A 16,301-nucleotide genomic window follows, 5' to 3' on the forward strand; every position below is an offset into this window, starting at 1 on the left:
GACTCCAAAAATATTTGGAACTGGACTGATTTGTGCTGGAGCAGGGACAACGCTACAGCGAGCAGTGCTGCAGCCCTGCAGGTTCTCATTCTTGGTGTTTCATCAGGGTTGAATGGAAAATTCTGCTTTTATTAATCGTCTGGAGAAATCTTTGTGATGTAGTGAGTGCGTGAGATGCGTTTCAGGTGGACTTTGGTCCGCCCTCCATCTGTCTCAGTTAAAAACAACACAAGCTTTAATGAGGGCGCTGCTGAACTCGCCTACCAAGTTTGCTGGCTTGCGTTTGGAAAGAGTTGCGTTTACTTGACTGCGGTCAGTGTTTTCAGATGAGATAATTATAGCTGACGCTGACACGATGTTGGATCGTGGCTGCAGGAAATTAGAGGAGAGCAGGTGCTTTTAAACATGCACAACCAAACTGCAGTGCTTTCAGAGAGAGAGAGAGAGAGAGAGAGAGAGAGAGAGAGAGAGAGGGACAGAGAGAGAGCGTAGGCAGTATCTGAGTATGAGTCACCAAGCCAGAAACGGCATCGGTGATTTGATTCAGCTGCAGTGCTATCTGGTGGTCATTTGAGGTAAAACATGTCTTATTCCATCTTACAGTACAGCTTAAATGAGGACCGTATGAGCAGCAACAACAACGACGTAGGAAACTTGATCACTAATGAGTAATTGCGATGTTGCATTAGTAGAATATTTAATTTGGAGTGAAGGTTACTTTATACTTCAGTTTGGAATTATGTGACTTCATAATAACTGTCGACTATTCAGCTTTGAAATATATTACTTCATGAATTATGACAGAACACTGATTTTTGAATTAATGCTGCTTCATAATTACTTCAAAATATTAATGTCTGAGTTTTCACTTCATGGATTATTGCAGAATGTTCATTTAGTTATATTACTTTGTAATTACTTTACAACATTCGTTTGTGAATGAAAATCACTGTAATTAATGCTACTTCATAATTACTTTCGAGTATTTGTTTTTGAATTATAATACTTTAGAATTATTTAAGATTTTTAATATTATTAAGTAATTGTAGAATGTTCAGTTTTGAATTTTATCGCTTTATAATTATTGTAGAATATTAGTTTTTGATCTATATTACTTTATACATTATTGTAGCATATTCATCTATTACTGTATCATTTCATGTAGAATATACATTTTTGAATTATAGTACTTTGTAGTAACTGTAGTGTATTTTTTTTGCATTGTATAACTTTATAAATTGTGGTAGAATATTTCATTTTGAATTAATGCTACTTCATAATTACTTTAGAATTTTTATTTTTGTAATTATGTCACCTTGTAATTATTGTACAAAGCTCAACTGAAAAGCTTTGAATTTTATTGCTTTATAATTATTGTAGAATATATTCAGTTTTCAATTATATTGCTTTATAGTTATTGTGCAATGTTTGGCTTAGAATTTTATTACATTGTTATTGCCTTAGAATGCAGTTTTTAATTAATATTTTCTTACGATTTAGTCTGCAGTTTGTAAAATATATTACATTATAATTACACTGGGATATTCCGTCTGAATTAGTGTTATGTCATGATTTGTTTACAACATTCGGTTTTGAATTAATGTTATGTGTTACATTATAATTACTGAGAAAATGTAGTTTTTAATTAATATCACGTTACTGTAGTATATTTTTGTAAAATCGTCGGAACAGACCATAAATATATAAACATAAAGGTCATTTAAAGTGTAGTACATTTGTGCACAGGTACTTACTTTGAGGAGCTACACTGTATTGAACCAATCATAGTGCACCTTTCACTAAACCCCTCCCCTAAATACCAACGGTCCAAACACAGCTTAGCAACTGTAGGCCCGAGCCCACCCCTGACAACTTTTCCGGGTTTAATGATTTGGCGTGGGGGGCATTTTTTACCTTTACTTTAGGCAAAGTGGACTTAAAAGTAACACTTTTAAATCCACCAAATACCAAAAGTATTTTTGGTTTACTTTTATTTTTACATGTGTTATGAATAGAATCTGTGTCTATACATTATGTCTGTATTTCCATGTGTGGATGGTTTCAGCCTGCAGTGTTAATGTTGTGGCTGATAATAATAACTGCAATACAGGCAGTTTATCAGCGGCTATCGTTGCTTTTTTGTTAACACCACAACTCAGAAACTCAGGGCTCGTTAAAAATTCAGCGTTTTCCACTAGCAAATGCAACGATGTGGTGCCGTTGGTGTGCATCCATCTCATAAATCCAATATTTGCGCCACGACTTGAAGGCCGTGTTTGTCTAAAGGTTTCGTTAAAAGCTAGAATAGAACATTTCCGAACCCCAACACTTTTAGTGCTGTTTTGTGCCATCGTTTTATCCACTAACATGGGTTATATTGGCGCTAATTTCCATGCATCACTCTGAAGCTTGATCTCCTTCAGACAAGCCATTAAAGGCCAGCAGTGAGCCACATTTTCATTTGTATCATTGTACCAAAGTCAGTGTTTTGCGTTCCATCATTTTTATTTATTTATTTATTTATTTATTTATTTTTTTGCGAGGGGAAAGCTGTGTTTGTTTGTAGAAAAATCTTGATGTCTTGTTGAGAATAATGAGTCTATTTCCCTCATTTGTCATGTGTTTTCGTAACATGGCGTGGTTGAACCCCGAGAGACTCGAAGGCTTAGATTAGCACAGCTTGTTTTCTTTGGCTTCTAATTATCAAACTGTATGATTTTATGCAATACAAACAAACCTTTCCTCTCTCGGCAAATCAATGTGTCTGAGCTGTCTGTCTGACTGCAAACTCTCTCTCTCTCTCTCTCTCTCTCTCTCTCTCTCTCTCTCTCTCTCTGTCTGTCTGTCTGTCAGAGCTTTCTTAGCCGCCGTCTGAAAAGCTCAATTAAGCGAGCGAAGAGCCAGCCTAAACTTGATCGCACCGGAAGCTTTCGCCACATGATTCTCCCACGATTCCGCAGTGCTGACCAGGAGAGGTAAACAGCATGCGCTTCCACACGTGAGGTTGCATGATCATTCATTTTACTAGTTAACTACACACCATCAAAAAGATGGTTCTTTAAGGGTTCCTTAGTAAAGAAAGTTGTTTTATATAGAACTATGAACACTCAAAGAACCCTGTGTGTGATTCAAGAGTTAGAGTGAGATGGTTCTTCTGATTGATGGAGACTGTGCTGTAGATGGTTCTATATAGAACCTGTTTGAAAAGGGTTCTTTATAGCGCCTAAAAGGGTTTTTCTGTTGTTAGAAGTTTAAGCATTATAAGGTTGATGCTATATAGAACTCTTTTCACAAAGGTTCTGTATAGAACCATACACAAGACAATCGCCATCAGTTTAAAGAATCATCGGTAACACTTTATTTGAAGGCTACCTACATAAGGGCTTCATAACACATTCATAAGCACTGAATAATGCGTTTATGAAGCACTACTTGAACATTTATTAAGTGCTTATGTCGGTTCTCGCAACCTGACATAAGATGTTTTATGAAATAAATGACATTGTACTGACATAATAAGAATAAACGTTGAACTTATTTACAGCACTAAACATTTTTAACCCCATACATAATCGCATCAATCATCTTATCCATGCTATGGAGCGAAGAGGGGGTGGTTTCCAGGCATATTTAACCTGATATTAATACAATGTCATCTTAAGAATGCTGACATAAATAGTCATGTATAGTGTTTTAAATGTTTAGTGCTGTAAATATGTTCAACGTTTATTCTTATTATGTCAGTACAATGTCATTTATTTCATAAAACATCTTATGTCAGGTTGCGAGAACCAACATAAGCACTTAATAAATGTTCAAGTAGTGCTTCATAAGCGCATTATTCAGCGCTTATGAATGCGTTATGAAGCCCTTATGTAGGTAGCCTTCAAATAAAGTGTTACCGAATCATTTCATGATGCAAAGAACCCTTGAAGAAGCGTGTAGGGTGCTGTTCATAAAGGTACATGACACCTACATAAGCTTTTCATGACAACTGACATAACCCTACATAAATGTTTATTTGCTCCAATAAGCGTCTTTCGCTATAAAGGTTACATTTGCCAGTTTTGACCAAAGTTAGATAAAGTAGCCTTTATGACAGATGGGGCCTATTAAAGTTAGCATTTATAAACATTTATGAAGGGTTATGTCAGTTGCCATGAAAAGCTCATGTAGGTGTCATATAGCCTTATGAACAGCACCCTACAGTGAAGTGTTACTGAACCACTTTTTTAAAGTGTAGGTATTCAAAAATGGTGAACTGATGCTAAGTTACCATAGTTAATGAAAAAAGTGTTCTCAGTTGAAAAAGTTCTCCCAGCTGCTGTTTCTAGGTCTGCAGCTCAGTGAGACAAACAGAACTGAATCTGTGTTTTTATTTTACTCAGTCTCTCCACCAGCTGGCGCTCCTTCTATCACACAGTTCTATCTGGGATATTTTTCTCCTGGGCTTCTGGAGCTGGACAGCTGTGCATTGCTGGGATTCCAACTCACAACCTTCTGATATTGGGATGAATTATTAGACAGCTGCACCACATCAGTCAACTCCCGGCCTTAAAGCTAAAACAACAGAGGTTGTGAGTTTGAGCCCCAGCGATGCCACAGCCATCCGTAAGTGAGTACCCAAGAGGAAAAACGTCAAGCACAATTGTGTGGTGGAAAGAGTCCTGGCTGGTGGTGAAGTTGAGTATAAAACACAAGTGCATCTTATTTACCGAACTGAGAAGCAGAACTAAAAAGTTAAGAGAACTTTTGACTCAGCTAAAAAGTTTGATTTGTGTGAACTCTGGTTACCTCAAGTTGAATCAACTCAATAAAAGCCATGTTATTGTATCATTTTGAGTTGAGCCGACCTCTCATTTTTAACAGTGTACTCAAGCTGGTGTCTACAGTCCTTTGGACACATGGTGTATTTTTGATGGTTTTGAGTAGTCTTACACAAACTGAATGCTACATGCTAACTACTGCTTTTAGTCTTACGGGTCCAGATTCTTACAGTGAGAACTTTTGGGGACAAAGACGTAAGAAATATTAGAATCATAGTGTGTGAGAATGTAGACTTATCAGAGTGGGAATAATCTTTTAAACTAATTCAAGGCACGACTCAATGTAGGGGGCGATGATGCGCTGATTAGTATTGTTTATAGCCTAAGGACGTAATGTAATTAGATTTTTCATGAATGAAATATCCCCTCAGAAAACTCTGAAACATTCATTTTTACCAGTATATATTAGCTAGTAATGGGGTTCCACTGGCAAGCTTGTTATGCTTATGTTATCGACCCTACCTGGCATTAAAATAGCACTGGCTAGAAAACTTGGGATGGGTTTTAATGGAGGCTTATCTTCAATAACAGCACGAACAGTTTAACAAGGTGTCCCCAGACGTGTATTCTCATTATGAGATCCCATCTGACCCTGTGAGACTTACTGTTGCTTCTGCCACCACCATGTTTCACTACTAAAGTAAGGCACTGTCCCTGACTACTATCCCTGACCACCAGCTACTGGACCTATTTGTTGAGCAGCCTGTGCAGCCCCTAGTGCAGACACACAATCACAAATACTGATGCCAAACATAAATCATCCCCTCACTGCTGCAGTTTCTTCACTGAAAAACAAAGATCTTCATACGTCCTCCATCAGTGTGATGTCTGCTTGGGCTCAGTGCTGAATTCTCTAGCCACACTGTTAAGGTTAATAACAGCCTGGTGTGACTGACCTGTATCAGCGGAGGTGTGCAGTGACCTTCACCCTGTCAGATGTATGACAGCAGTGAGACCTGATAGTGCTGCAGTGGGAATACACAATGCTGTAAGTGCAACAGAACTCACACAATGAGTTTATTAGTCACTTCGCCCTGCAGTAGACAGGAATATCACTGAAGTACTGCGTTAGATATTGTAAGCAATATGAAAAACAGGGGTTAAATGATTGTGTGTTAAAACACGCATTATATGCACTATGCAGAGTTTGGACTCACAGTCGAAAAGTTTGGGATCACTGTTTTCAATAAAAGTTAAACTGATTTTTAGCTCATTAGTAGGAATCTGTTAAAAAACGGAGAAATAATAGATGTGTCCAGGAGGCAGTCATGGACTGGAGGTTAGGGAACCAGCCTTGTGACCCGAAGGTCACCAGCTCAAGCCCCTGAGCTGAGAGTACATGACTGAGGTGCCCTTGGGCAAGACACCTAACCCTCAACTACTCCCCAGGCACTACAGATAGAGCTGCCAACCGCTCCCGGATACGTATGCTCACTGCCCCCGAGTGTGTGTGCGCTCACTAGTGTGTATGTGGTGATTCACTGCACAGATGTGTTAGATTGCAAAGGTGAAATTTCCCTGTTGTGGGATTAATAAGGGTCTCTTAATGAACCGTGAGATATGAATGATGGAGAAAGCTGCAGAACACTGAGCCTGTCGTGTTTAAATAGTGGCGATTATATTGAAAAACTCATGCAGATAACTTTATATAGTAATTAGGAAATGAGTGGAATTATGTAATTACAGTAAATTATTTAGTGTCTAATAACTGTTTTGATGTTCCTACAAACTTAACGCACTTTCTGCTGTTGTCGGAACAAAACCTTGTATCCTGAAAATAGTAACTCTACAGGAGAAGGAAAAAACATACCGTACTTTTAATGTAAGCCAGTGGATCCAGACTTTTTTCCAGATCATCTTGGGCCGTTTCTGTTGGCCCATTCATCCTGAAATTTACACACCATGTAAAGGTCACCAAGTATTTTCATATTATGTCAAAAACTGAAAAACGTCACAAATGGAGTTGGAAGGTTTTCTTCCGACAGCAGCGAGAAGTTATTACTGGCTAGCAGCAATTATTGATATGACAAGTGATTCCAAACTTCTGAACCCTAATGTTTACTGTGTACACTGTAAACTCTAAAGCTAAAAAAAGTTTGACTCACTTTTTCAGGCTAAATTAACAAAGCAGTTGAAAGTAGTTCATAAATGTAGAAATTCCGGAGAAGTTATATTGGATAGAAATTTGCTGATATTTTCTGTTTGGTTACATTTATTGCCTGAGTGAAATATATTATTTAAAAATAAGTACGCTTTAAGAAATCTGTTACCTAAAAAATGTGAATGAAACCATGCAGAGCGAAACTTTAGTTCAGATATGAGGTTTTATTACTGTTTTACCATCAGACTTTACTTCCACACTGTTCAGCCTAATCAGGATACTCTGGACGTATTTCAGGGAGACTCTTTGGACACCGTTATAAATTAATAAAGGGCCCTGATAAAAGATTCAGAGGAGTACCAGCTCTGGGCTGCTGTAGTGAATCTTCCCAAAATAAAGAATTCTGTGCTGCCAGTGTTTACCTGACCTCCGTTTAGAAGTTATATTTGTGTCCAGGATGCCCTTGAACTTTTTTGCCTGGTCATCTGACGGACCGATTCCTCGGGCGGGTCATAATAAACCCCAATGCACACAAACAACACCTGACATCCAACACCGTTAGGAAGAAGAAGGAAACTGTTAAGCTGTAATCTATGTAGTGTTACTCTCTCTCTCTCTCTCTCTCTCTCAACCGCACTTTCTTCATCTCTTTCTCTCCTCCCTCTCTCTCGCTCCTCCTCTCTCTCCATCTCTCTCTCCATTCTTTTTACTCTGCCCTCTCTTTTCTATCTGTATCTCACCTCTCTCTCTCTCTCTAACATAAACTTTTTCTCTCTCACACTATTTCTTTCTCCGTCTTTCGATCTGTTTCTCTTTGTCTTTCTTTCTCCTTTTCTCTCCTCCTCTTTTTTTTCTCTCTTTTCTTTCCTCACCCCACATTACTCTATCTCTGCAGAACGCGCCTGATGCAGAGCTTTAAGGAGTCTCACTCCCATGAGTCTTTGCTGTCCCCGAGCAGCGCGGCCGAGGCGCTGGACCTCACACTGGACGAGGATGCCATCATCAAACCCGTCCACTCCAGCATCCTCGGCCAGGAGTACTGCTTTGAGGTGAGTGTGATTGCGCAAACAGAAGAATCTAAACTTCAGCCTCACGTCTGACCACCTGAACATCACCTGCGTGTGCATGTGCCTGACCCTCAGGTAACAACGGCCTCGGGCACAAAGTGCTTTGCCTGCCGTTCGGCTGCTGAGAGGGACAAGTGGATAGAGAACCTGCAACGAGCTGTTAAACCTAACAAGGTAGGAAACACATGGCTGGCAGCACCACAACAAAAACATTATTGTAAGAAAACCTCACGTCTATCTGTAACTTTATAGAAGGAAGAAGACAATTTAATGACTGTTAATGTAACAGATTACAATAAGGTGTCTGGCCCAAACCCTAATCCATACATTTCAATGTGTGAAAATAATACTTGCATTTTTACAGCTTTCAGTTTCTTTTTCTTTTTTTAATTTCTTTTAAAGTGAAAGTGAAATACTTACATTTTTACATAAAAAAAAAACTTAAAACACTTTTTTAAACTCTTTACTCTTTACAAAGCAGTTTGTACAATGATCCATGAAGCATATATATATATATATATATATATATATATATATATATATATTTATATATATATATATATATATATATATATATATTTTTTTTTTTTTTTTTTTTTTTTTTTTTTTTTCTCTTCCCAGTTTTTGACATAATTTGAAAATACCTGTTGTGCTTTACATTGTGTGTAAATTTCATGTAAAATGGACCAAATGATGAAAGCCAGTAATTTTGGGTCAATAATCAAATTATGTCAAAAATATAATAGTCAGTGATTCCAATTCCACCTCACTCTCTTTCTGAGGCACATTCATACAACTTATGGATTCTTGTTACAGTGGAGGCTCTCAAGAGGAACTGGAGTTTTCCTCTTTGCTTTTGCTTTTGTTAGTTTGCTGCTCATTGATTTACCCAATCGAGCACAGTCCAGTGTCATCAGCTGAAGATATTGCTTTAAAAGCCATTTAAAAGCTGTTTTAAAGTAGATGGTTACAGTTGTAGAGGATATCGTCATAGTGACATACAGCACGTAAGCAGGTAGGCTTCAGCCTGCACTACCACAGATGGTTTGGAGAACATGCATCGACAGTGTTAATGCGACTAGTGGTGTTAAAAATGGGTTGCTTTAATGTGTTAGCACTGCATTCACTTTGGCAGCCCTAACTGTTTTACATTCTGCGTTAGGCTTGATTCCAGGAATCTGCAGTTCTGAAAAAGCATCCAGAACCTGTGTGGTTGCACTGCAAATGTGTGTGAAGTAAATCTGGTAAAATTCAACAGCTGTGAGCAGTGGGCTTTTTTGTAAATTCGCAAATTACTTGTGCTCATCATGTTATGGAACATGATCCTCTCATCCGGGGCTAATTCAACTTTCTAAGAACTGGTCTGCGTGAAATGAAAGCTGGAGTTCGCCATGCCTTTACCTGAAACTCAGACTTTTAGGGCTGTTAGACTGTCTGGCTGTCATCAGCTGTGTGGTTGTGTCCTTCCAGAATGTCAGACGATGATGGTAAAATGTCAGCCTGTAATTCCAGAAAAGTCCAGGAGACTGACAGACTCATTTCATAGGAAATGTCAGTGTGGTTAAAAAGGCCCACCAGCCAGTCAAACACCTGTGCAGGCTGCAGGTTGCTTTGTGCAATGGGAGCCTTCAAATTCATTTGGTTAAAAAGATCAAATGACATCTAAGAACAAAACCTCAAAGACAGTATTTCTTAAGTTTTAGTAACACCTAATACAAAAAGGAAAACAGAGCACTTGTGGATTTCGAATGAAAGCCATTTACTGGGTTTCATGAAGCAAGTAACAAAACTATTAGAAGTATCTCTGATAAGACATGTACTCCAGCGTGACTAATTCAATTTTAAATGAACAAAGAGTTGTTTACCCCTCCTTCTCTTCAGCGACAACTTGATTCTGAAATAACAAAATAATGATATGATCAGCTGTAAAGATTGAGAAATGGTGTACTCTGGTGAACTTCAGCCAAAACTTCAGCCATTATAGTGTTAAACCATCAAAGCCAAATGAAAAATAATCCATTTCCAGAACCTGAAGTCTTGTGTGGAATTTCACAAAAACAAACTAGATGTGAAAATGCCTATTATGTTATGTACAACCCCAATTCCAATGAAGTTGGGATGTTGTGTAAAATATAAATAAAAACAGAATACAATGATTTGCAAATCCTTTTCAACCTATATTCAATTGAATACACTACAAAGACAAAATATTTAATGTTCAAACGGATAAACTTGAATTTGATGCCTGCAACATGTTCCAAAGAAGTTGGGACAGGGGCGTGTTTCCCACTGTGTTACATCACCTTTCCTTTTAACACTCAATAAGCGTTTGGGAACTGAGGACACTAATTGTTGAAGCTTTGTAGGTGGAATTCTTTCCCATTCTTGCTTGATGTACAGCTTCAGTTGCTCAGCAGTCCGGGGTCTCCGTTGTCGTATTTTGCGCTTCATAATGCGCCACACATTTTCAATGGGAGACGGGTCTGGACTGCAGGCAGGTCAGTCTAGTACCCGCACTCTTTTACTACGAAGCCACGCTGTTGTAACACGTGCAGAATGTGGCTCGGCATCGTCTTGCTGAAATAAGCAGGACGTCCCTGAAAAAGACGCTGCTTGGATGGCAGCAGATGTTGCTCCAAAACCTGCATGTACCTTTCAGCATTAATGGTGCCTTCACAGATGTGCAGGTTACCCCTGCCATGGGCACTAACACACCCCCACACCATCAGAGAGGCTGGCTTTTGAACTTTGTGCTGAAAACAATCCGGACAGTCCTTTTCCTCTTTGGCCCGGAGGACACGACGTCCATGATTTCCAGAAACAGTGTGAAATGTGGACGCGTCAGTCCACAGGACACTTTTCCACTCTGCGTCAGTCCATCTCAGATGAGCTCGGCCCAGAGAAGCCGGCAGCGTTTCTGGGTGGTGTTGATATGTGGCTTCGCTTTGCATGGCAGAGTTTTAACTTGCACTTGTAGACGGAGCGACGAACTGCGTTCACTGACAGTGGTTTTCTGAAGTGTTCCTGAGCCCATGTGGGAATATCCGTTACAGAATGATGTCGGTTTTTAATGCAGAGCCGCCTGAGGGATCGAAGGTCACGGGATTCAGTGTTGGTTTTCTGCCTTGCAGCTTACTTGCAGAGATTTCTCCACATTCTCTGAATCATTTGATGATATTATGGACTGTAGATGATGAAATCCCCAAATTCCTTGGAATTGCACGTTGAGAAACGTTGTTCTTAAACTGTTGGACTATTTGCTCACGCAGTTGTTCACAAAGTGGTGAACCTCGCCCCGTCCTTGATTGTGAACGACTGAGGCTTTCAGGGATGCTCCCTTTATACCCAATCATGACACTCGCCTGTTTCCAATTAACCTGTTCACCTGTGGAATGTTCCAAACAGGTGTTTTTTGAGCATTCCTCAACTTTCCCAGTCTTTTGTTGCCCCTGTCCCAACTTCTTTGGAACGTGTTGCAGGCATCAAATTCAAAATGAGTGAATATTTGCAAAAAACAATAAAGTTTATCCGTTTGAACATTAAATATCTTGTCTTTGTAGTGTATTCAATTGAATATAGGTTGAAAAGGATTTGCAAATCATCGTATTTCTGTTTTTATTTATGTTTTACACAACGTCCCAACTTCATTGGAATTGGGGTTGTACTTAGTTTATACTACAAGGCAAATTTGTCATTTTGTTGCCAAAATATGTCCAATCTGGGAATAAGACAGTATTACCAACAGCGTTGCACCAACTGGGGCAGTTGAAGTTGGGTGTCTAGCCAAAGGCATGCAGTGAATGGGGTTTGAACCCACATCCTTCTGCCCACAACCTTTTTGTTGCTGGCTCACCTCTCTTACCTTAAGGCTACAAGCCCCCCACCTCAAAAAAAGGTCTGCACCCTTAAGTCACCATAATAAGTCACCAACATTTGCTGGCACTGGAGAAATGTGTATCAGTTCATCCTGAAGTCTATTGTCAGTTTATTGCATTATCCTGCATTAGAGGACTGCAGTATTTTTGATGATAAGCAGTCTGTAGATGCATTTTTTTTAACAGAAACTTCATTAAAGGAACTGTTCAGCTAGAAATGGGACGGAGTTTGACAACAAATGAAAGCTAATGGAAACCACATAGCATGATCCCATTTGCATAACTGGCAGTTTAATTAGTAACACGAATTTATGGGTAAAACTACTCCATTAAATTAAAGGATGGGTTTGTGCACATTCTCAGTGGTCTGTTTCCTGTTTCACTCATCATTGCAGGATAACAGTCGACGTGTGGACAATGTTCTTAAGTTGTGGATCATCGAGGCGCGGGACCTTCCCCCTAAAAAGCGATACTACTGCGAGCTGTGTCTGGATGACATGCTGTACGCGCGCACCACCAGCAAGCCACGCACCGACACCGTGTTCTGGGGCGAGCACTTTGAGTTCAACAACCTCCCCGCCATCCGCAGCCTGCGTCTGCACCTCTACAAGGAGACGGACAAGAAGAGACGCAAGGTTCGAGCACAAGTGTAATAGCTTAGCCATAACCTGAGTATTAGGTATTGCTTATAAGGTCACACTGATACCAAAACAGCACCAATACTGCACCAATACTAAACACAGTATCAGAGATACCATGAAGCAGTTTTTGACATGCACTACTGAGTGATGCATACGTGTACAGCATCAGGTAGAACTTAACTGAAGCAACAGGTCAGCAGTGTGGGCTGACGAGCAGTAGTGCTCACTGCAAAATCTGTAACGGCAGTCATTCGAGCGAAGACACTAGTGGATGATATACCAGTTGGAATTGTGTCAAAGATATTGGTTTTATTTTTATCATAGGATATACGTTTAAAAGTTGGCCTATGTGATTGACTTGTGCATGTTTCTGGCAGGAGAAGAGCACCTACCTGGGCTTGGTCAGCATTCCCATCTCGAGCATCACTGGCCGGCAGTTTGTGGAGCAGTGGTACCCAGTTATTCAGCCCAGCGTTCTTGCCAAGGGTGGAGGTGTGGGCAGCGGCAAGGTCATTAATGCTTCGCTGCGGCTCAAATCGCGCTACCAGACCATGAGCATCCTGCCCATGGAGCTGTACAAGGAGTTTGCGGAGTACGTGACGAATAATTACCGCACTTTGTGTGCCGTGCTGGAGCCGCTGCTGAGTGTCAAGAGCAAAGAGGAAGTAGCCTGTGCCCTGGTACACATCCTGCAGAGTACCGGCAAGGCTAAGGTAAGTGCATTATGGGTCAAAGCAGGGGTGGCAAGCTCCAGTCCCGGACACTCACAGCAGTGCTGCTGGTTCCGTTCCTGTACGTGTTTCTGTTGCCTATACGTGGGTTTTAGATTTTCCCCCTGGATTGTCCAGTCTCTGATTTAGGTGAGCCAGACCTGTTGGTACATCGCAGACCTCTAAAGTCATTTGGTCATTCTGTAACTGATGTCCTGCTCATATTAGGTGTCTCTGAGGAACGTTGTGATCATAAGATACCACATCATTTCAAGATAACATTGAGTTACTTAACGTGGAGTTACTTATCTTGTTATCTTAAGAAAACATATTTTGTATTATGAGATCACAAGATAATTAACTCATTATCTCAAGATAACAAAGTTGTTATCGTAAGATCACTAGATAATTATTAATAATAATTAAGGTATGTATTAATTGTTAAAGTTATTATGTCACAAGATAACTCATTATCTCAAAATAATAAAGTTGCTCAAGAAAATTAACTCTATATCTATAATCTTCATCTCGGAATCACACAATATTGAATGCCTTATTTCAACATAACATCGAGTTACTTAACACTGAGTTACTTATCTTAATATCTCTATATTAAGATAACATATTTGTTATAACATATGTTATTTTGAGATCCCAAGATAATTAACTTATCTCAGTAAACAAAGTCTTGACATCGCAAGATAAGTAATCTGTTGCATGATAACAATTTTAGAAATCTCAAAATTATAATCCACCAAACTGTAATGACCTCATGGCCTCTCTGGATTTTCATGTTATGTCATATTAATATGCAAGAGTCTCAGCTTGTTTGTAGGACAGATGCAGCAATACTCATATCTTGATTACTCAGAGAATCCAGTGACATCCAGGGGGGAAATGCAAATAGAACCAAACACATCAGGGTCTGACAGCAGTGATTTCACATCCTAATACAGGTGTAACGCAGACCACTGTATGTTGTACACCTTCAGAGGTGTGTTACTGAGAAACACTCCACTGTTTATCAGCTGTATAAGGTGCAGTCTGAATGATCAGGAGTTTTTTCTTTTGTAGGATTTTCTGTCAGACATGGCGCTGAGCGAGGTAGATCGCTTTATAGACCGAGAGCATATGATCTTCAGGGAGAATACACTGGCCACCAAAGCCATAGAGGAGTACCTCAAACTTGTTGGACACCGTTACCTTAAAGACACTATTGGTAAGTGGTGAAGGTGATAATGACTATGATGATCATGCTGACACCTCTCCTGCCTTGTTTGTTGAGGAACTCATGCACGATGGTGGTGGTGGTGCTGATAACGTCTCTCCTGTGTGCAGGTGAGTTCATTCGTGCACTGTACGAGTCGGAGGAGAACTGCGAGGTGGACCCCATGCGCACTCCACCCTCCATGCTTCCTGACCATCAGGCAAACCTACGCATGTGCTGCGAACTTGCACTCTGCAAGATCATCAACTCCCATTGGTCAGTTCCATCCTCTGACTCCACATCCCTGCCATGCACTCTACTTTTTCTGACCTGAAACTGCTCTTCCTGATCTTGGAACCCCAACATAAAAGAAATCTTATTGCTTTTATAATAGACATTGTCACAGTGAAGCTTTTCAGAAGGGGTCCATACGCCTCATGAGCAAGCTTACCTGAAGGGCATGAGAACGAAAGCTAAAGAGGACTGGAATCGAACCCATCCTCCTCTGAGAGGCACGGATTAGTGCAATTATAATCAGAGATGAATCGGTCCCACTTCATATTAAGTTTCTCTAATAACTGTAGTTACATGTGCAACAACAATATAACTACTAAAGATTTAGGCGTGGTTACAGATGGATTAAACAAGTACACCTTATGTAATTACACAAGTGTATCTTTATAGTTGTAACAGCTTATTCTCTCTCATGTAGCTACACAAGGTTAATAACATAAATGTAATTACATTTGTAATCAGATTGGAAGAGCAGTTTTTTTCAGAAGCCTTTTCCAGCAGTAAAAGGAAGCGTATGTTATAACATACATTAAGACACTACTTACACTGTATCTGCCAGCTTTCCCAACATTTGTCTAGCTTTTATGTTACTAATGCTGTGACACTGTAACCAGTTTCAGCTTTAAACCGGTCTGTAATGTGACAGAACAGCAGACATCCCCGTATATTAACATGTAACTTTAATGACATTAATTAAATGTCTTGCGTTAACACCAAAGGAATGTCTATATAACCCCTCTGTTATTACACAGTACCTACATATCAACTACACAGGAACTGTCCACTTATTATAAGGTGTAACTTTAATACTGTACTATAGCTAAAGTTCCTGTTGAGTGGTTATAAAGGTCCAGTGTTATTACAGTATTCAACTGGTATTAATCAGTTTCACGTGATTAGGTTACCTTGTTACAATATAGTTATTCCACAGGAATTTTGTAAAACATAAGCGTAATGTTATGGAAAATGTGTCCTTTAACTGCTGGAAGAGACTTTTGACCTGTAGTGCATCAAAAAGATACACTTGTGTAATTACATAGGCTGTACTTCTGTAAGCCATTTGTAACATTGGCTAAAGCATCAATAGTTAGTGTTGTTTCATGTTACTCATGTGTAATTACACAGTTATTAGAGACAATATAAAGTGGGGCCGATTTAAATTGATATTTAAACACTGTTTTAATGCAAAAAATCCAGATACAAGCCATGAGTGTTAAATGACTTTCACCCTCGAGATTACAGAGATGACTGATTGTATTGGACTTATAATGGAATATAGCTGAAGCCTGGGGGGAGGGCCAGGCCTGAAGCCCCTTCTCCTGGCAGTCGAATACCTTATAAATTTCCATTCCTATCTTCCGTTATCCTGTGACAAATTTTTCACATTCCCCTTTGCTCGCCCATCTATTCCCTGTTCCTCAGTCTTATATGAGTGACACCACAATTATAAGAAGGGGGGCCTCCAGGCAGAAGCTGCCCAGAACTCCAGCCTAAGTTGTCAGAGTTCTCTCCTGTCCTTCTTCAATCATACCGCCACCATATGTGAAAGGCATGGTCCAAACTCGCAAGCAGGATGTTCA

General features: G+C 39.7%; 1 protein-coding gene across 9 annotated transcripts in view; it reads left to right on the forward strand.

Moving 5' to 3' along the window:
• The window catches only part of syngap1a (synaptic Ras GTPase activating protein 1a), a 168,980-nt gene that overhangs the window by 122,699 nt on the left and 29,980 nt on the right, over nt 1-16,301 (forward strand). For 7 of the 9 annotated variants that reach the window (XR_005130896.1, XR_005130897.1, XM_037542329.1 and 4 more), the window contains 7 exons: nt 2,854-2,975; nt 7,823-7,976; nt 8,070-8,168; nt 12,265-12,504; nt 12,888-13,223; nt 14,295-14,439; nt 14,559-14,703. Coding sequence is in view for 7 of the 9 variants with exons in the window: in XM_037542329.1 (XP_037398226.1) it covers nt 2,854-2,975; nt 7,823-7,976; nt 8,070-8,168; nt 12,265-12,504; nt 12,888-13,223; nt 14,295-14,439; nt 14,559-14,703 (1,241 nt within the window). In the remaining 2 variants the exon portion in view is untranslated. Of the gene's footprint in view, nt 82-2,853; nt 2,999-7,822; nt 7,977-8,069; nt 8,169-12,264; nt 12,505-12,887; nt 13,224-14,294; nt 14,440-14,558; nt 14,704-16,301 lie in introns of those variants that run through there. The other 2 variants (XM_037542330.1, XM_037542335.1) reach the window with 2 other exon arrangements.

Source organism: Pygocentrus nattereri, chromosome 11, assembly GCF_015220715.1.
Source record: "Pygocentrus nattereri isolate fPygNat1 chromosome 11, fPygNat1.pri, whole genome shotgun sequence".
Taxonomy (NCBI): domain Eukaryota; kingdom Metazoa; phylum Chordata; class Actinopteri; order Characiformes; family Serrasalmidae; genus Pygocentrus; species Pygocentrus nattereri.